The sequence below is a fragment of the Pseudopodoces humilis genome, chromosome 1 (assembly GCF_049639895.1).
Source record: "Pseudopodoces humilis isolate 2021_Gansu_Grassland_sample_001 chromosome 1, ASM4963989v1, whole genome shotgun sequence".
NCBI classification, from domain to species: Eukaryota; Metazoa; Chordata; class Aves; order Passeriformes; family Paridae; genus Pseudopodoces; species Pseudopodoces humilis.
In genome coordinates, this window is record NC_142200.1 from 17,074,865 (window position 1) to 17,096,676 (window position 21,812).

At 41.1% G+C, this 21,812-nt stretch overlaps 1 protein-coding gene across 2 annotated transcripts in view; it reads left to right on the plus strand.

Annotated features, from left to right (window-relative positions):
* Window positions 1-6,493: 6,493 nt before the first annotated feature.
* Window positions 6,494-21,812, plus strand: part of SYBU (syntabulin) — a 39,971-nt gene continuing 24,652 nt past the window's right edge. The window contains exons 1-3 of one of the 2 annotated variants that reach the window (XM_005516955.3): window positions 6,494-6,626; window positions 6,811-6,997; window positions 20,434-20,631. In XM_005516955.3, coding sequence (XP_005517012.1) covers window positions 6,600-6,626; window positions 6,811-6,997; window positions 20,434-20,631 — 412 coding nt within the window. In that variant the 5' untranslated portion in view covers window positions 6,494-6,599. Of the gene's footprint in view, window positions 6,627-6,810; window positions 6,998-12,655; window positions 12,724-20,433; window positions 20,632-21,812 lie in introns of those variants that run through there. The other variant, XM_014253734.2, reaches the window with a different exon arrangement.

Consider the following 21,812-nt stretch of genomic DNA (forward strand, 5'->3'; position numbering starts at 1 on the left):
GATTCAAAGGAGAGAGCTCTTAAGAACCATGTTAGACACCAGGTCAGTGAGAGTTCATACTTTTAAACATATTAAATGTCTTCAACTAATTTTGAGCTCACCTTAAGAGCTCTGCAAGAATGTGCTTCAATTCCTGGGAAATTTTCTGATATACACATTTTACTGCATCCTTTGCTTTTCCCACAGTGAAGTGGATTCAAAATCAGACTCTTCTCTATTTGCATGCTAAGAATACAATAAAAGTAGATCAGAAATAAATTTTTTACGCATCAGAACACAGAAATCCAGTTAAGTCTGCAAATTAAATGAGCAGGCACTTCTCAGTAATCTGTTTTGGGGTAATAAAAATCCTTTCACAAATGACACTTGTACCCAGACAGAAATAAAAATATCCAAGCTGCACTTTGGATTCCCAATCAAATGCTTTTTCTGTCCACTCTGTGATGCAAAGGCTATATACTATAAGCCTCTCTGTATCTTCATAATTTCACACATAAGGTTCTGAGGAAAATCAAGCAAGATACTAAAATAATTTCCTTGATAACCTAGGAGATGCAGCACTCAGAAATAATTAACTGCTGAATACCACCACTACTTACTTTCTCACTTATTCTGACTTGATATAAAAAATATCACTCAGATCCACCACGTTTGTGTTCTCCAGCTTAAATAATGCTTGGCTGATACCACTGATCCAAGATAAAAGTAAACACTTGCCCCAAAGCAGAAAAGCTTTCAAAATGAGGTAAAAGCCATTGTGTGTGTCTGTCTCTGACCAATCTGCTTCCCCTGAGTATTCAGGTTTCAGCAATATCATACCAAAACCTAAACCAATTAAGGCTGAAGATTACACCGGGACTCATCTACCAGAAATAGCAGCACACTGTGTCATCTTTTTCAGGACCTCACCACAGCTGCATCCCAAGCATCACAGCCCATCTACTGCAAATCTGTATAGAATTTACATTATATAAAGAAGCCATATGTTGCAGTAGGATACCATTATTGAGCATAAATAGTTGGATTTTCTGAATCATAACAAGGCCACTCCTAATCTTTTACATTGGACCATGTAGTAATTTTCTCAGAGATTATCAAAATACGTGTCCTGCTATGTACAACCATTTATGAATTAGAAAAATTAGACTTATATAGCAATACCAGATCTTGTTCTGTTGCAGCTGAGGCACAGCTAAAATCTAAAACATAGAATATTTCTGTGCCACTTAAACCGCACATCTACAAACTAACAGAGTTTGATGGGAGTGCCTGTTACAACAAGTAATGGAAATCATTTCTAGAAAGACTTTTTTAATGGGTTTACACTATTTCAAAAGCAGATCAAATCTGCACTTTAACCCAAATTTCACATATTTACCAAACTGTTTGGATGCAGAGCTGAGTCATGAGTTTTGGCAGAGTTCTGGGACCCCTGGGGAGAGAAGTTTAAATCCAGGCAGTTGCTGGCTACGTACCAGTTGCTGTACCTCCATCTCCAATGTGGGCACAGGCACAGATGTGCCTGCTTGCCATGACTCTGCCTCTGTATATCATAACTTCACACAGTAACTTCAGATGCCTGAAGTCAGACAAGTGAGCCTTTCTACATATATAGGCTGCTTCACGAACATCTGAGAGTGCACAGTGCTTTAGGTTGCTTTCTGGCTTGCATTTCACTGAATAATACTGACAAGGATCTGTCTAGTACAAACAGATCACAGGACTCTTATCAGAAGTCAGATTAAATAAATGTCTTACAGAAAGTAGGATATCCCTTGAACTCTTTCCCAATAGTACTGAACACACTGTTCCAGCAGACATCTTACACTGTGTACACAGGCAAGATCCCTCCCCGATTTCAGCTAAATATTCCACTTCTTCTGCATTAGCTCTCTTAACCACAGTCTAAATCTAAGAACTCATATTGAGATACTGGCTACTAAGGGCTCAAAGCATTTTTCTCAAATTTACTTTCCAAAACAGTTTCCCTCCTGTTGGCAGAGCTTTATTATTTGTCCCAGATGTTTTTTCTTTGAATTTGGCTGCGAGTTATAAAATGTCACTATTCACTCCAATGAGCCTTTCTTACATGATATGCTTCCTGTAAAGATGTCCTGATATCTATTACTTTTATTTTTAACCTACAATTTGTGTTGTCAGAATCCTACATTAATTATTCTATTATTTTGCCCAAGACCAATATGAAGCAATCCTTCCCTTTTTCTGTCTTCTCTGTCTTATAATGATATTCATTGTCTTCTCATCTTTCTCTTATTTTCTCGTATTTCTGAAAGAGGATGAGAGAATTTTTCCAGGTAATTCTCTGCTGACCTCCAATGTAAGCTATTACTGTGAAAATGGTTAGCTCCAGATGGTCTTCTTTTCAGCATTTGTGAAGTGTTTGAGTGAGATCTGCTGATATTCTACAACCCATCTGAATTGAAAAACAGGATCGACACATTTGATAAGCAAAATTGTCTCAGCTGGCAAAGTACAAATGCTTTCAAAGTCACCAACAGAAGCATTATCAGCTATGTGCCTGCATTAATGAAATCATATGGTCTTGGGATTACAGGGCCCAGCTCTGCCCTCTGCCTCATTCATCACTGAACCTCAGAGGGTGATGTAATTCAAAACCAAAACATGGCCTATGGCCAGTACAGGTATTGCCTGCACTTCGTCAACCTGTGAAAGCCCAGTGCTAAAATATAAAAGAAAAACTCAGACCCATGAAATTGAATCTAGAGAGATTTAGGCACCAAAACTCTCCAGTTCAAAGTAACTTTGCGAGAAAGCCATTTAACCCTAATGAACATAAGATCACAAAATGTGTCTTTGGTTTCCATCCCAAATGCCCACAAGTACTTTCAGTATTAGAAAAATTTGAAACAGTTCTGATCTGAGCTATGAGCCAGCCTGGTTTTGGACCAGCGTTGTTTGGGTGATAATCTGAGTGTGGAAGCATTCACTTCTCCACAAAATCAAATTATGCAAGTATATGCAACTACCAAATGATGACAGCATAAAAATAGCAAAGGTGCATGAGGTGACTGTTGAGTAAGAATTCTCATAAGGCAGGAATCCTTGTTCAGCCTTTTAATTATTTTAATTATTACACACACATAAAGAAGAGTCCCACTCCTTTTGCTACCCAGGATGACTACTGTCTCTTGACTTCCTACAAGTCCTGCTTCCTTCCATTCTGAAGGACTGGTTGAAACAAAATGAGCCCTCTTGCTGAAGATGAGCTACTACAGAAAAGGAAAATTCATAGAAACAGAAAGAAACATTAAAGGCTATACCACAGAGAAGGTCACAGTTGAGACTCAGTCTCTCCTGGCAGTATGAATAAACCTCTTGTGTGGAATGGTGCAAAGGTACTCTTGTACATACTGCTGAGCTCTAGGTGATGCTCTCCTGAGTATGTTATGGTTTTTGCTTATTCTTCTGAAGTGCCCAGTTCTGAACTGAGGTATTTGGGTACCTAATTAGGATATTGAAACTTTTACTGTACAGCTTTCCTGCTGTTATTCTGGCAGCTCATGAGCAAATCTACTACACTGCAAGAAAGCAAACTGGAAAACAGTTTTTGTGGATGTCTTAAAACAATGTGCCATCAGATGGAACAAATAAACTTAGAAAAACAAATTTCACAGAAAGCTTTGAAAAAAACATCAGGTGAAGCTTTTCCCTCAGCAGTTCAGATGTGGAAGTGTCAATGCAATGAGTTTCTTGTGCTGTGCTAATGGACACAGCTAACTGCTGGCCAGCAAAACTCTGCTGAATTAGAATCCCATCCCCCTCCCACTGAGAAAATTCAGAGGCAGCAGCAAAACATAGTCTGTGATCTTCTCTATTTCACCACATCTTCTCTCCCCAGCAACTTTCTTCTGAAAGAGCACTCAAACAGAATGAAGAACTTGGTAGCAAAGGCCGGAATAAAAACTGCTTCACATACCTTGTTCCCCACTCAGGAAGGCATAAGGTCTAACCCCAGGGCCTGGCACAGTGCCCAGCTTGCCCTGGCAGCTCCTGGCGTCCTGGAGCTTCTGCTGAATCTGCAGCCCTCTGCAGCTTCCCGGAGAGCTGTTATTTTTCAGGAGGGAGCAAAGCAAGGAAAGGCTAAGAAGACATTGTGTTCTGTAGGTTTTCTGAGGCCCTTATGAATGTATAACATTTTTTCTTTACAGCAAACATAGATTTCTTCAGTTACACACTGGTTATGAAATTATATATTAGTTTTATAGGTAGTGCAGAGATCCTGCTGGTAAAAGACAGAAGAGAGGAATAAGAGTGATATCACATGTTCATATCAAATATGTGTTCCTCCCAGTACTGATGATTAAGTAGTGCAAAGAAAAAATATTTTAATAAGTTACTTAAAAGTGAATCAATTCATCAGTTACTGAAAAGTGACTTAATTCCTCAATATTTATAAGATATACATGACTGTAAGGGGAAAAAATGTTTTCTTGAAAGTTAATGATTGTTTTATGATTTATGATAAGGCTATAAATCTCTATGCCAAGATGAGAGAAGATCAAAGGGAATCACATCCCATTATGAATCCTGAGGCAGCCTGAAGACTTTGCTTCTCATATCTTGTTTCTTGGTAAGGCAAAAATTTGAGCTTGAAATGGAAAAAGATAAAACAGGCTCCGACAATTGAATCAGCAGCAGCAGCTCTGGAGCTGAGTTACTATGGCGATGGCAGTGCTGTTGCACAGCTTCTTCTTACTCTTACTATTGGTACAACAGCTTTGCAAATGTACGTGGGAAATTTCCACCTCATGTGTGCCACGGGTGGCTTGCAGGAGAATCCCACAGTCTCAGGTGCCCTGATCTCTGCTGAGTGGAAAAGCAAATTTGTGTAATTAAAATATGACTTGCAATTTTCCATGGAAACAGTCTTAGAGCAGTAGGGAAAGGTCCAGAATTCTTCCTGATCTTTTGTGGCAGGATGGTAGATGCCGGTGCTTAGAAGATATTTTATACTCACAGAATTTTTATTACAGGAATTTTAAGCCTTTTTTTTTTTTTTTTTTTCTTCAGCTGTAACTATCTCACGTCTCTGAATTATAGATGTCTTGTCACTGCCAGGGAAGGATGGTATCATCTTTTTGGCAGAGCATAGCTTGGAGCTCTACATAAGTAATGGATCTAATTCTGATGCCAGGTTAATAAATTAGTAATTATGACTCTTTGGATATACAACAATCAGTGCGTCAGTACTTACCAGAGTCCTCTTTCCTCTTCGAGGTCTAGACAAATGCATCATCTTTCCTGCTACTGATGCTATACTCTCTGCACTACACATTAAAGGCACATTTTCTCTTAATTATTTTTGAGACGGTATTTAATATTTATGGTCTAATAGCAAAGAGAAGTTCCCAACAGAAACTGGGGCCCTTTATAGGTGTCATGGGAAAATTCACTATATCCCAGCTGAAACCAGGACAGTAGGAAGCATAAATATAAAGGGAATCTTTGCCCAAAAATATGATTGCTGGAAGTACAACTTCTGTAAGCACAACTTCTGTAAGCTTATTAAGTCCTATAAGCAGACATACATGTGGAACCTCAAAAGAGTTTCATATTCATATCCTTTTTGTGGAAAAACAGTCCTTTTCACCCATTGTGCACATATGCTTATAGCCCAGATTGTAGTCCTGCTAATGCCTGTTTTTTAAGTAGACCCTCTCTGGGGAGCAGATGAACAAGGTTACCACATGTGCATTAATCAATAGGAGGGTCAACGACAATTACCACAATGAATGATAAGAGAGAAAATACCACAATTAAATACACTATGCAATGTATTAACTGAGAACCAAGTACGTTTTTATGTCAGAATCACATAAGTTTTTGTCTCTCTACATGTTCTATAAACATATGTTACTGAAAAATAAGAGTAAAAAAATCTTTACTTTAGGAATAAATTTTTTACTGTGAGGCTGGTGAGACACTGGCACAGGTTGCTCAGGGAGGTTGTGGATGCCCCAGCTGTGACAGTGCTCACGACCAGTTTGGATAAGGGCTTGAGCAACTCGGGTCTAGTGGGAAATGTCCCTGCCCATGGCCGGGGAGGTTAGGAGTAGATCATTTTTAAGGTTCCTCCCAAACGCTCAACAGTCTACGATTCCACGACTTAGAAGCAGAGAAACGTGACGATGCATTTTGCTAAGCGTACGGCCATACATCCGTCATATTTGTCCTGGCATCACCTGCCCTCTGCCCGGTTTCCTTATGCCCGGCCAGGGCCCGGTCAGCGGGCAGGGGGCGCGCACCTGCCCGGCTCCGGGAGCGGGAGCGGTACCGGGAGCGGCCCCGGGAGCGGTACCGGGAGCGGGGGCGGCTCCGGGAGCGGTACCGGGAGCGGCTCCGGGAGCGGTACCGGGAGCGGGGGCGGGTCCGGGAGCGGGGGCGGGCGGGCGCTGCGGCGGCGGCGGGGGCACCACGTGTCGGGGCGGGAGCGGCGGGGCCGCGCCGGGCAGCGCCTCCCCCAGCGCCGCAGCGACAGCGGCAGCGCAGCCCCGCTCAGCGCATCCCTCTCGCCCATGCCAGGTGCCCGCTCCAGGCTGCGCGCTGACTGAGGAGCCATGGGGCCTCTGCGGGAGAGCGGCAAGGTGAGGAGCCGGGGATGGACGCGGCGGCGGGGAGCGAGGAGAGGCAGGGGCAGGCAAACCGCGTCCTGCCCCCGCCCTGGGAGGGGGGGGGCGGAGGGGCCGGGATTTGCCTGCCCCTGCCTCGATGATGGAAGGAGGAGGGCGCATCCGAGAGGTTCCTGACGGGGTGTCCCTTCCCGAGCAGGAGCAGAGGACGCAGCTGGAAAGGGAGGTGTCCCGCAGCCGCATCCCCCGCTTGGTCCTTCGGCCGCAGCAGAAGGTATCACCCGCTTCCGAATCGCCCTTTTCGGAAGAGGAAAGCCGGGAATTCAACCCGCCCAGTTCCTCCGCGGGCTCCGGCAGGACTATCAGCAGCAACAGCTTCTGCTCAGGTACCGCAGAGAGATCCCCCCCAGCCTCGGGGTCTGTGGGGAACACGGTGTGCCCCACACGGCCACCCCCGAGGCTCCGCTGTCATCCCAGCCGCAGCATCTGTGTGTCGGGCTCCTATCGAGCCCGCATGAGCAATCCGTTTTAACCATGAAGAAGGGCAAACATTGATTTTTCCAGGGAAATCTAGTATCTGTTCTTTTAATATGTGTCCGTAAACGACACCAGATGTTTCCATTTCGAGCTCTGCTACCACTGCTAAAAAAGTTGGCGGTTTTATTGCAGCAGAAGCGTTGCTTTACAGAGAAAGATTTGCCTTAACAACTGTAGTGTGATATTGAGGCATTTTGAAAAGCCTTTAAATCAAAAGTCTGTGAAACAGGGAGTTGCTATTAAGGGTATCAGACTGCGATTCCTTTTGGTTTTTTGACAATGATCTCCATGGATTGGAACAGAATATACAGGTGAAGTCTTCACTGTCATATTGAAATAAATTTTGTTTATTTCAGAATTCAGGATTCTACTGATGAGTGTGTCGCCACACACGAATTGGGCATGATGGCTTCTCTGCAGAGAGGGCAATGGATGGGTGACTGATCAGAAGTAAATTATTACTCTCCAACTGTAGATGAAAAAATATCATTTGCTCTTCAAAAATATTACATGTGGGACAACTTGAAAACAGATTTTTTTTTAATGTAAAATATTTGTCCTGTGTAGAGTTTAGCACAATTTAAATGCCTCAACTGGCAGTGAAAGACTCAGATGCCTACTAGTGGTGAGTAATTTTTTAATTCAGTGAAACTCTTCACTTTAAATGACATTAATGCACATGAATAACAAAATTGAGGTCGCATCATGAAAACCTTGGACTCTGTATGTTTGTGGTAATTTAAAAGGTATTTGTGGTGTGGAGAAATTAATTTTCAGTGGTGGAATTGGAAGTGCTAGGTTAAGGGTTGGACTCAATGACTATAGAGGTCCTTGCAACCTAAATGTTTCTGATTCCGTAATTCTCTATTTAAAAATCTAAATTATAAGAAGTTTTTTTTGCAATAGTTAGTATCAGAGCAACTTCCTAAATTTCTTTTTTTTTTAGTTCATAAAGTATTTTCAATTACTAGAGGTGATCCTGGGATTAGACAGGAATGCTTTTATTTATCTTGGTCTTCACTACAGTGGGTTAGATTATTGGTATTACTTTTTTTACTCCTTTCATGAAAAACAGTGTCTTGAACACAGTGTACAAGTTTTCTTAGATGAAAAACACAATATCCATGTTTGAGTCTAGCTTTGCCAGATTTTGCAATTCAGACTCAGTGGAATGATCTATTTGGTTATTGTTTAATGAACAATGCAGAGCATTAAACAAACATCATAGGATTGTAAGAATGCTGGAGTCTTTTTCCCATGCCTTTTTAATCCTTCACCTTACCTGCCTCAGTTTACGTGTTCCAAAGAAATAAAATCTTTTGAAGCTTTCTAGAAATAGGTTATTTTTATGATCTCTTCCAAATGGCTGCTTTTCATCCTGATTTTTTTCGTTCTGTGTTGACAAGGCTTTCATCTTGATCACTGACATTTTTTTCATCTTTTGGGTTTTTACCTCGCTCTTCAGATCTACTCAACAAGTAGCTGCCACTGTAATATACCCTTGCTGTCCCACTGCACTGCATAGGCTGTCTTGAGTCCCAGGAGCACGTTGTTTTAATTCTGGGTGTGTCTGATGTCATGGCTTGACAGCATGCAATGCTGGTCTCTTAACGTGCATATCAAGCACAACTGCTCATATCTTTATTTTATTAATATTTTATTGTTTCATGCATGCTGCATTGATTTAGCTTGATATTTTTTTTCTCCATGTAAGAGCTTTGTGTTTCCAAAGCTGCCTGCAGCACTCACAGATACAGGTACACACTACGTGGTTTGCTGCTCTGGGTCTTCAGACCTTACACAGCCATGGATCAGCCAAGGCACTGTCCTCCATCCCAGACCCTGGTTCAGTTGTTGCTAGGTTTGATGGATTTTTGACTGGGATGCAGGTATGGCAACAGTCACTGACTTGATTTCCTCATTCTCTTGACATCTCTTTCCTGTCTTCCACTTAAGCTCCTTTTTGATCATTGTTTGTCTGATTTAGATTGAAATCCCCCAGGGGCAGCAGGTGGCTGCTAATTCCTGTTTCTGGGGAGGGGATGGTGAACAGATGTGTGGAGAGGTGAGTGGAGGGGCCACAGCCCCTAACCTGCCTCTCCTGGTGCTTCTTCTTGATTGAGAAGTAGCATGTGCAAAAAGGGTATTTAAAATTAGTAGTTCATTTGGAAGATGGGAGCAAATGGAAACACTAATGTAGCAGTATGTGAAAGTTTGTGAGCATTTGGATAAATGTCTCTGTCATTTCTTTTGAGAATTAAACCTCAAAATGCTCTTGATAAGCAGCAGATAGTATGAATTGATCCCTGTAATAATTCCTTTCCTCTTTTCCCTTCTCTTGTCAAGTTGTTTTCTACCTTTCTTCCATTATTATTGAAACCAAATAGTCATTATCTGTAGATTTCTTTTTACCCCAATAGAAAATATTTTTTCCCCTCATCCATCAAAGATGTATTTTTTGCATGATTCCCTTGAGCTTCTGATGTTGTCCATTTTTCCTGTGTGCTTACACTGGTCTCAGTGCCTAAGTGAAGGCTTGGAGTTCCTTCTCTCTAAATGAGGGTAAATCTTGTAGGTATTATTAATGTTGGTTCTGGGAGCCATGGCAGTGCTGCAAGCATGGTGGTAACAGCAAAAAATATCTCTTGGCAACAGAAAAGAGACGGCTTTTGTAATGCTTTGCTTCTTTTGAAGAAGTTGTTAGTTCTGGCTGTGATAGGTTTAAATTTGCATGATCAGTTCCCTCTTTGTCTTGTTTAAGTGAATCAGAGCCTCACTTGATCATGTTGGTCAATTACTTGCAGTTGACTTTATGTCAGTTTTGCTTTGTAAGTCCATATGAAATACAGTGAGAGTATTAGTCATAGCTGTGATATTCCTGACAAAAAGTGTATTTAATATTCTTTGTTTCTGCCAAGTGAATGTGGATGCTGTCTGGATGTTGTGTAGGCAAGCTGAGCTTTTGTACCTGCATTCAGCATGCACAACCCTTTCTTAAAACCTTAGAGCATCTGGGGTCCTGGTTGTCATTTGATATGGGAGCACGTCTCTTCTTCAGCTTGGATGTTGGCCACAGAACTCATACGATGTCAAACGATGGAAAAACACTCTCACAGCAGCTTTGTGTGGCTCAACTGCTACTGAGCATTTGCCTGTGTCATGCTTGTTTTTCTCCCAAGTTGCACTTTGCTTCCAAGTGGCTGGGTGTGCTTACCTTGTCAGTTGGGCAGAGAATGTGATCCAGAGCATCTCAGACAAGCCTCCTGCTGATGGATCCATGGAGCAGCAGCTGCTGGGCCTTTGGTCATTCCAGTTACAGTATTTCCCTTGTAGGAAATACGATACTTTGGGTAGGGCACTATCCTTGATTTGGTGTACGTGTCCTTGGTTTGAAGTCAGCCTGTGCTAAGTTCAGTCAGTGTATTTAGCTTTTCTTTTAAAATTAATTTAGTCTGGGATTTACTTCCTTTTCTGCTTTTGGTTTTTGAATAGCTCCACTTTTAAATTTCTCTGTATAAAGATGAGTTCGTACATGGTACCTTTACAACAATGCCCAAGCTCACTTTCAGCCTTTTCTAGGATGCCAGCTGCCAGAATTTCAGCAGGGAATGAAGTGAAGCTTTGGTAACCAAGATGCAGCTTTGCATGGAGCACTTGTACATTTAATAATTAGTTCAGCAAAGGAATTTTTGAGCCAGAGGACTTGGTTTATACATGTAGAAAACAATTCCTCTTTTCTTTGGCTTACCTGTAAATCACTTTTTTAATTAGACAGAATAGTCCTACATGCTGTTGAAAACCAGTAGCATCTCTGTACATCAATGACTGTAACTCACTCCAACGCAGTCTTCAAAAATAGGAGTTGAAGCTTCAGTTTTTGCTTTTTCTTTAAAATTTCAAGATCCGGTTCAACGCTTACTCAAGTTCAGTCCTTGTTTCATAACTGTTCTTTTCTGGGATAAAGATTTTATTTAAGTCTTGTCCTTTGCATGTGTGGCACAATAAATGTGCACGTGTACAGCAGCTGCGCTGCAAGCCTGGGGTGTGGGTGCTGCAGTAGGAACTCAGTGTTGCCATTCCTTGCACACTTGCTCCTCCCCTTGATCTCAGAGATTATTTGCCAGTTGGCCCAGCTATTGGTGGATGCTGGGACTGAGTTCACACTGTGTGTCCAAAAAAGCATGTAGGCTTTAGGCAGGCTTACTAAGTCCATGCGAATGCACAGCCCGTTTTGCTTACCACAGACAAGAAGAAGAGATACAAGCATTACTGAAGAAAAAAGCTGTACTTTCTTGCACTCCAATAAATAATTTCTCCATTAGAGCATTGAAGCAGATTGCATTGTAAAGCTGCTAGCCTTAGAGACCACACTAAATAAGTATGTGTACTGAAATATATATTCCCAAATAGAAATAGGTACAGAAAACTAAGTTTTTTAGTATTTTAAGAAGTTAACACATTGAGGCCAGACAGTTTAAATTACTGAAAGTAATTGCTCCTATTATTTGTTTGTATGTATGTATGTATTACTGTGGAAACAGCTCTCTCATTCTTCTCGTTTCTTGTTATAAAAAAAAAAATATTTTATTTAAATAGTTCCTTACTGGTTTTTGTGTTTGATTTTTACTCTGAGTTACTGATTCAAAGAAACATTGAAAGTTCTCAAGTACATGATACCAGAAGCTAGATTCTCTTTCCTGTAGTCCTTTATGCTGTGCTTTTCCACAGTCATTTTGCCTTTTTTTCAGACTTCTGGAGGTCTTTTCTAGCTCTTGTTATTTGCAGCACTTTGTGAGGCAGTTCCGTGATGACCGTGATATTAATTTACAAAAACATTGAAACAAAATCTGCTTTCAAAAATACACATATGGCCTTTTTTTCATGAGGGTTACACTGGTGACATGCTTCCTTTTCTCACTGCTCCTTTCCTAGAGAATTTCCTGCTGGACCAGCTTACATGCAATAATTATTATTGCTTCATATTATGAGCCACCAGTTCTGTTTCTGTGGCACAGAGATCTGTTCCAAACCTGGAAATAAGAAAAGTGCCTAGGTATGAGCAAAGTCTGCTTGTTCCCCAGTTTTTGGCCTTTCTCTGCTTCCCTTTCAACTTCAGTATTTATTCCCCTTAAGGAACAATCCTTTTGTTCCTCTTGCCACACAACAACATTTGGAAGCCAAAATATTTGACCTTTTCAATGTTTTTTTATCACCTTTTTATGTGTCTGTCAGTACTGTGAACCTTTAAAACCCAACCCAGAGCCTCCTGGGGTCAGTAGGACAATTCCCGTTCTCTCTGGAATATTTTGCTTGGTGTCCTGAGAGCAGTCACCCTTTCTACTACACCTCAGCCTTTCTACTGCCCTTTTAGTTGTAGCTTGTTGTGTACTATGGGCTGAATTCTAAACAATATCAGGTGTTTTATTCACCACAAATGCATAATCCAATACTTTTTTTTTTTACAGTGTTTTTCATGCAACTTTCTATTGAGTTGAATGTTGTCATGCCCTCTGAAGAAAATCATAACTTGAAGCAGGAATGAAACTTTATTCAGAAGTCTTGGATTTACTTTGTGGTAAAAGAGACTCTTGATGTTTTAACAGAAATTCAACATTGCATAATTTAGCCCTACATTCATATTTTCAAGCAGTGTTTTGAAGTGTATGTGACTAGATTCTGTGATGCTGCTAAGTGCCACTCTGAGCTTGAGGATAGTTGAAGGAGAAAAGAAAAAATGCACAGAACAACAATGGATAGAATATATGTTGTCTCTTTCCATGAGGAGGTAAGCAGGGCAACCTTATGAGGTGCTGTTGAAGCAGTGAGTCACAGTTATATGCTGTTAGCCATGGAGGCAGAGCTATATGAGACTAAATGAGTATAACATGTTGCACCATTTGAGGAACAGGTACCAATTTCTTTGTGGTCTGTTGAAGATTTTTATTTCCAAAAATGGCACCTTCAAAACTGGAAAAAATATTTCTGATTTCTTTCTTTGCTGCATAATGGAATAAACTGCATAAAACGCCACAGAAACCTATCTATATATATATACATATATTTCACTTAATGTTAATATTAAATGTATAGTATATACTTATACTGGATGTAGTCAGCGCTTTCCCACCGGAGGTAGCAGCAGTGGTTCCACTTCCAGCTGTTGTCCTCAGAAAAGATTAATGAGGTCTATTAAATTGTATAAACCCATACCAAACAGAAAATATTCTTCTTTGTATTTTTTTTAAGATTCTTTCCTGTCCTTGCATTTAGTTAAAAGTTTTTTATAAAATTTTCGAATAGAATTTTTCAGTGCTTTATCACCTTAAACACCTTGTCCAGATGTTTTCTGTGATATGATAATGAAACTCTGGGAACTGTGCTATTCCTGACCACAGCTCTCCTAGTAACAGTGCTATTTTTATTGATATTTTACTAGTAAGCCCTTATGCTTCTCTTCTGTAATACACCATTAGTGGGGCTATAAATGTAATGACAAAGCCAGTAAGCCACAATTATATAGTCCTCTTTTTTTTTCATATGTTTTGACAAAGCTCATTTCAGTCCTGTTTGTGAGATGTTCAAGTAGAAGGAACACTGGTAGATTTGCTGCCAAAATCAATTAAAATTAGCTACTTCAGTATGATTTAGCAATTTTACAGTCAGACATTGAGAGCAGATACCTTTAAATATGCGTTTATGTGAAATCCTGCATTGCAAGAGATGCCCAAGCTTAGGAGCAGGTTAGTCCATCTTTTTTCACCTTTGTCTCTCTTCTACATAATCTCAGCCTGTCAGCATTCCTGCCATGCTATGACTGAGCAGTGACACTCTTACCAAAGTCAGTGAGCAGTTCTCATACTAAATTTTCAGCCTGTGGGTGTGACAGAAGCCAGCTCAAAGGGGCTGGTGAGCAACAGGTAAAAGTTGCCTGCACATTGATGATCCTCAGCAACTAGTTGCAGATGTTTAGTCTTGATTTTACTGGGTTAGATTTCATGACTAGAACATTACAGTCAAAAGTTCTAGCTTGATAAATGGACTGTGAATAGCAGGGTGTTTTCCAGTTGTGGAATATCTGGCAAAAAAAGCATGTAGCTTGTAGGAATCTGTGGAGATCATTTCATCCAGCCTCTTTTTTGAAGCTGGACTGTTCCAAGCACATCCCAGCAGCCATATATCTATCTGTCTGTCGAAATCTAGAAACCCTTCAAGGACAAGAGTTTGCACAGCCTCTGTAGGTGACCTCAGGGAGTGGTGGAGCTGTTAGCCAGCCTTTGTTCACAAGCAAAATGGAGCATAGTTAATTCAAGTTTTGCCTGCAGAGACACTGTGATTAAATGTGGAAATTACTTGCATGGCAGGATTTTGCATAAGTAGGCCTCCTTTTTTTCCTGACACTGCTGTAGTTGTCCTTGTGCTTCAGCTGTACTTTACTATGTTTGACTTTTGGTAAGAGACTTGCTTCACAAGCATGTCATATTCTGAGAAATCTTAAATACCAAGCCAAACAGGTCTTCAAAATAGTTAAGAAACTACTTTTCAATTTATCAGAAGGACAAAAATTAGTAGCATTTTTAGGGCTCGACTTTTAGTGAAGTTAATAAATATTTTTTGACAGTCTGTATGATTTTGTAATGACAAACTGTTAATAGCAGATCACATACTGAAATGGCCTCAGTAAAAATGAAAGGTTTTAGTACAATTAGGAGCTGAGGAGAATATAACCACTTCTTACCTCAGGCTGTGCTCCATCGGTGGTAGCTGGAAAGGTGAGGGTGCCTCCAGAGGTATGAGGTAGGATTTATGGCTGTTGAGACCCTCATGGTTTGAATGTGAATATGCTCCTACCTCTGCTTTTCTCTGTGTACCACTAATTTTGTACTGTTTTGTCTGCTGCTTTTACTGTGTTTCCCATTTGTTCCAGAATGACACTGCTAATCTCCCATTAGCAGTTTTGTCTGCCTGAGCACTGAGCCCTTACACTCACTGGTTCAGCTGCCCAGGTCAGAGCAGTGGTTGTGTTAGTCCTTGGAGAGAGCTGAGACCCTGCAGGCAGTGACTCAGAGTACTGGGATGACTTAGCCTGAGTGGGGTTGTCCTGACTCACCCTCCAGATGATCCTCCTTCTCTCTATTTAATACAGAAAGAGACTTACAGGTCTGTAGGGTAGGTGCTGTATTCTCTTTGGTGTCTGTCTGCAACTTCCATAATTGCATGAACACCCCTGTGCAACAAGGCTAGCCATGAACAGAAGACTGAAACAGTTCAAAACCTGAGGGTCAAAAGGTGAGGCAGACTGGGAGATTACCCTGAAAAATTACCCTTTGTAATACCTCACTGCCAGTAGCCAGCTTGCAGTGCACCTTCTTGGCAGAGATGTGGCTACCCAGCCTAACAGATCCTGGGATGAATGGAAACTTAACCATCAGGTAAAAGCCAGGAAATTGTTTGTCTTGGTGCACTGAATATTTAAAATTTTGTTAGAGCCACATTTAATTCTGGAATACACATTTCTTGGTGGAAATTCAGACTATGTACAGCCTGAACACTGGTCAAGGGACCCTTATGAGAAGACAAATGTTGGACAGTGAAATAGGGATCAGGCAGGAACTGGACCATTCAGTGTCACAGGAGTGCCTAACTCGATCTGGCAGCTAGGAGTGAAAAAAATAAGTCAGTGCTTCCTCAGCAAGAGCATCATTAATTATTTAGATGTGTTATATAAGGAGGTTGTATATTCAAAGTTTCTTGAAGCCTTTAGGAAAAGGCAGTATTTTTTTAAAGAAGGTTCTAAGACATATTCTGGTGAACCTTCTAAGATATCTGTGCTGAGAAAACCATCACATCTCAACATAAAGCCTAAAAGTCTACAAGAACAGTATTTATGTTAATTGTCCAGAGTATTATTATCTTTAATACTGTTGTTTATATTTTGACTTTACTATTTAAAGGTTAGTCAGAGCATGCAAATGTCAGAGTGCTCTTTGCACAGAGCAACTTTCCTGATAGTTTGTTTGAGAAGACACTATCCTTTGCTTGCCTTTGAAACTTGGCAGGCATGTCTGGGAGAGGGCTTGGACATAGAATTTCAAGTGATGAAATCCAGCTGAGGTTCAAAGGAAAAGTCTACTCCCAGAATGCTCCTAGGAGGCCCCTGTAAAGAAAAAAAAATGACAGTATGAAGGAAAGCAATGGAAGACTTGTATCATAAATTCACGTGATTTTACCTCTTGTGCAAGTAAATTCAGGCAAGATCAGGGGTACAGGCTTTCACAGCACTATTTACCAGATTCTTTTTTTTTTTTGTCTTCCTGATGCCGGTGTGCCTGAGAAGGTAAGGTCTGTCTCTGTTCCTGAGGAGTCTAGCTCTTGTCAGGAAAATCAGTCCACAAACGCCAGAGGTTTATGTCTGAAAAGGAGACAGAGGAGTCCTTTTACTTTATTTGAATAAAGGGAGAGGCCATAGGGCATTCCCCCGGGGTCTCTCAAATTTTTGGAGGGCGCAGCCTCCTTTTTATCCTAATTCCCAGCCGCTTGTCCCTTCTCTCTTTCCCCATAGGCTGAGGTACTTGAGAGGTACAGGCTTCCTGGAACACCTGACACCTGCGATACCTTCCCCCCTCTCCGACAATGCATAATCCATTCTTAATTCCTAACTTCTGTGGAATTCATGGTGCTCTTTCAGTGCCTCTTTCATCTTTTAGTGGAATCCATCCCATTGTTTCTGTTGTCTCTCACTGATAGCTGCATCTTATCAGCAGACCCACAGCTTATTTGTAAAGACAAACCCATCATTTCTCTCACTCTGAAGTCCTTACTGTGGCAAAATTCCTGTTGAGTTACAGGGTTGAATCTATAACTGACCCTTCTGGAAACTTTATGCACATCATATCAGAAACTGAATCCCATTGTGGGATCATCTGCTCCAGTTACCTGCTTCTTTGAGATTCCTTATCTTTGCCCATTTCTGGGCAAGTGGAGGACTTCACTTCCTTCCATCAGAGTTTCCAGTAGGGTTTAGGAGGAGCCTGCAGGTCTGAGGAAGTACTGAACACACCGTGCCGCAGTCACGTTCTGCTTGCAGGTGAGGAGCAGAGGGGTCGCTGCAGCAGTGAGCAGGGAGGGAGGTCAGGCTGTCTGGAGATGGAGGGAGAATCATGTCAGGGTCCACAGGGAAGTCTGCTGCTCTCCTGTGGGTAGTACACCTACAGTATTAAATACTAAGGTTTCAGTAGCAGGAAAGATGAAGGTACGTGCAGGCAATTTGCCTGGCACTAAGCATCTAGACAGCATCTCACTCTTCACCTGGACTTTTCCTTGTGCCAGGAGGGTGAGTTGTGGGTCAGATGGATGCCCGCAAGGGACAGCAGAGCTTTGCTTGCTTTGATGGTGAGCACCAGTGTTTAAGAGGCAGCTCTTCCATTCTGTGGTAGCAAACATTTTGATTATACAAAAGGCTGACACAGAAAAATCTTTCTCTACAGCTTGCCCTAGTTCTGGAAAATTTATAATTCTGTTAATGTTTCTGAACAATAGTAGTGGAAGGATTAGAAGTTGTACATTACATAAAAAATAAACTATGAGAGGAGAGGTAATACAATAAAATCATTAATTTCCTGCAGCTGGAGTGAGAGTACTTACCTGGTTATTGGTGTATCTAAAGGCTACAAGGGGTATGAGTAGAGAAGAGCTATTCTTCTTTGTACCAGGCTCATTTTTTCTTTTAAAAAACGCCCTGTTGCCCTGAAAGCTGAAGTTCTTAACAGTAAAACAAGAAATGTAGATACGACAATACCTGATGGTACAGTGTCACTAGTGTGATATCACAGGCAATGTTGGGGGGGTGGTAAATAAAACTTCTTTTTATGCTATTTTAGTATGTATTCTTTAGCTACCTTTTTCCTAATTGTAGTAAGTTTTGCACAATTGGGGTTTTTAATGCCCCAGTTTTTAACACTGTAATTTAGTTCTTTCTTTGTGTAAAGTTTTATCAGCTCCTGTGGTTCTTCAGGCTACATCTCTATAGCTTTGGGAGTTACTTCGACATAAACTTTCCCATATAAAACAGACCTGTGCAAGTATTGCAGTAACTGTATTGGTGGAGAGATAAGGAGATAAGGCAAATAGTTTCTTGTGGGTTTAAGTGGGAGGTTTTGGGATGGGAGTTTGCTTGGGTTTTGTTTTTGTTTTGTTTTTGTTTTGTTTTGAGTGGGTTTTTTGTTTGTGTGGGGATTTTTTGTTGTTTTTATTCTAACATAAAGTTTGGAAACTAATGCCACGTACGGAAACATCTAAGTGGAAAAGTCATAATGAAAAACAAACTGTGCAAGCTGTTGTTTATTTCTGAATATATTTGATTAGAAATGTTTGTGTGCTTTGGACATAGCCAAAGCAGCTGCTTAAATGCAATTCAGGTGTTCACTCTGTGGTGCTAATCCACTGTCCTGCAGGTAACATTCACTCAGCCTGCAGAAGAGACTCCAAATGTTGGAGAAAGGGAAACAGATGCTGATCTGTGAGGAAACTGCCACCTTCTTTCTTCTTTGTGTGGAGTTATATCGTGATGTTGATGGAAATAGAAAGGATAAAAAGTAAATTAAAGTCATGTGGGAAGCAATTCTGCATTAGTCAGGATGAATGTAGGGACAGGCTGAAAAGCTTATTAGCAGTTTTCTCTTTTCTATTATTTTGCTAGAAACTAATTCTCAGTTGCAGAAGGCAGCAGCAGGATGGCAAAAAGAGATGCTTTTTTGGCTTAGTTGGGATGATTTGAAAGAATTAAATATTAAACTGGATTAGGTGCTTTGCACCGTTACTGCCCTTTGTGCCCTGGGAGGTGTTTCTGGCAGCAGGCTGGGATGTGCCCTGGCTTGGCATCATGTGTGGCACTTGGCAGAGGCCTGGGATGCTCAGGCCTCAGGCTGCTGGCTGCTCCTGCAGCCTAATGCATGCAGCTTGCTCAGGACAGTCAGCATCTCTGGGTCCCTTGCTTGGGACTGAAGGCAGGGAGGACATGGAGAAATGAGAGGCAGAACACTGGAACAGATGAGTGAGGGCAGAACAGCTGCCCAGGCATGAAGGAAAACTGGATCACATGAAAGGATGAAGTTTTTCTACAGTATTAAGGGAGCAATAGCTAAAAGAAACAAAAGCTGTTGTTTCCTGTGGAGGGGAAGTGGGCAGAAAGGTGTTAGATAGGTATGGGGTGTCCCTTCTGACTCATAAATGCCCAGTCATGCACTGACTTTTAAATCAATATGCCCATGCAAAGCTCAGTGCAAAATGAGCCTTGACCTGCATTATGAACAGGGTGGAAGAGGTAAGTACAAAATGGTCATGCAAATTACTTGGCTCAGTTGCAGGTTCTTCTTTGGGTTTCATGTTAGCCAAAGATAATGCATCGGGAGGAGAGTGCAATGGCATAATTCAGATGGCAGCTTTCATTTTTGTAGCGGGAAAGAACAATTAGATATCTCCCGGAGATTCAGAGTAGCGTGTTTGGTTTTGTTGTGTGTCAGTTAAACCACCATGACTATTAGGGGAACTCCAATTACTCCAGATTACGTGGAACAAGGTGAGATTAAAAAATCAGATTGCTTATTTTGCATTCAGTTGTTAAGAGCTGGAGTGTTTGTATCCCTGGAGGTCAGGAACCTGGGTCTGTTCCCAGGGTAGCTGTTGATGCCCTGGAGTGCTGGTGTTCCCTCAGAGGAATTCAGCTTTAAACAAAAGCAATCCGTGTATAACTCACTCTCTTCAAAACCAGGTACCTCACAGCCACTTGTCAAGAATGGAAGAATTCTATGGTCATGGTTGCTTTTAAAGGAAAGACAATTTTGAGGAACCTGTATTAAATCCAGTTACATGAAATTCCGGCTGGAGGTTGTTGTCTTGTTCAGATGTGGGAACATTTCTTGAAGGAAAGCATGTGGCCCATGCTTGCTCTGCAGCCAGTGTGCACTATACATTTGTGTCTCGTATCTTCACTCTGCAATATTCCCTAACCTTGCTAAAGGAATTAATCTTGGATAGGAATTTTCATTGTGTAGCCCGTGATTTTGTACCTTGTCAGACTGAGTAAAACAAGTACTTGTCCTTTTAGTTTGCCATAAGGTGTTCAAGGTTTCTTCACAAAATGGGTGAAACAAATAGCTTCTCACCGGGTTTCAGAGACAAGGTTGTACATATCACTTACTGTAAAGAGCTGTAGTTCAAATGCTCTTTCTTTTATTCTGCTAACTTTCATACACTTATTAGTTAGAAATGTTGATGTTTTCCTTTTCAGATGACACTGGCTGTCCTAGTAGCCAGTCAGTATCTCCAGTTAAGACTCCTTCTGATGCTGGAAACAGTCCAATCAGTTTTTGCACTGGTAGTGATGGAGACTTCTCCAGGAAGAAGTTCAGTCCAGGGTCAGTGAGTGAAGGGAATACACAGCTGGCTCGGTACAAGAAGGAGACAAAGACAAGCCTTGTAAAGCCTGGTGAGTATAACTCCTTTCATTTCCTTAATTGTACTTTCTAAATGACTGGTATATTTACAGGTGTCTACATACATACTGTGTTGTGCCACCTGTGATACCACTAATGCTGATAGTAATACAGTAGTTGGCTTCTTTCTGTGGAGCCACCTGAAAGATATGAAAACACTATTGTCATTGTCTTTTTCACAGAAACATATAATCAACTGACATCTTGAAAGAAGTCTTGTGATGTCCTTAAATTTATTGTTTGATCCTGCCTAAACTTTGTGCTGCCAGGTTCTGATGGCTCTGGGGATACAAGATGTTCAGAGCAAGGCAAGAGGCCTGTGTGTGGAGTTGGGCAGATCTGGATCTGTATTGCAATGGCTGAATCAAGAGTGTATCTCTCAGTGCATTGGGCTAATGGGCCACCTCAGACCACCAGCTAAATCAGCATCTGTTGCACATCCAAAACTAAATACCCAGATGTGCCATTGGTTCCTGTAATTTTAGTGAGTAGATATAAAATATTTTATATAATTTGATTCATGTACAGGCAGGTTTTGATTACAAGTGGCTGGGATATTTTTGCTGCTATTTAATTAATCACGGAGACATAGCTGGCCCTGTACATAGCAGTTGCAGAACTGACATGGCTTATGAGCTCAGGTACCTCCTGGCTGTTTCCAGAGTCATTTTACCTGTGAAAGCAATTTAGATACCTCCATGAAAAGCCAACTCAGCTTTACTAGCACCATGTTTAATCCTGAAACAGTGGAAAATTTGTTGCAAAATCTCTTCACTTGCTTGATGATTGGAAGGGTTGATTAAACCTGATTTACCACTATTCCTGCAAGTTCTTTGGCTCCTTTCATAGCATGTTACTTGAGTGTTCCCAGTCTCCCACTGCTGTGTATAATGGGTGATAGGTAGTATTTTTTACAAGGTTTGCAGTAAATGTGGTATATGACAGTCAAATCCGCAGCTGTGGCTACCACAACCATTTTGTTTGTGAATATGAATGTCACTTAGCAAAATGTGAACAATGAATGCAAAAGGTTTTTTTTAATGAAGTCCTATACTCATGGAGAAGAGTTGTGCACCTTTTTCAATAAATTAATTCACTGATTTCAGTTTTACACTTAAATTGCCTTATTATATGAAGTTATTAGTCTTTTGCAATATTTAGCAACCGGGTCTGT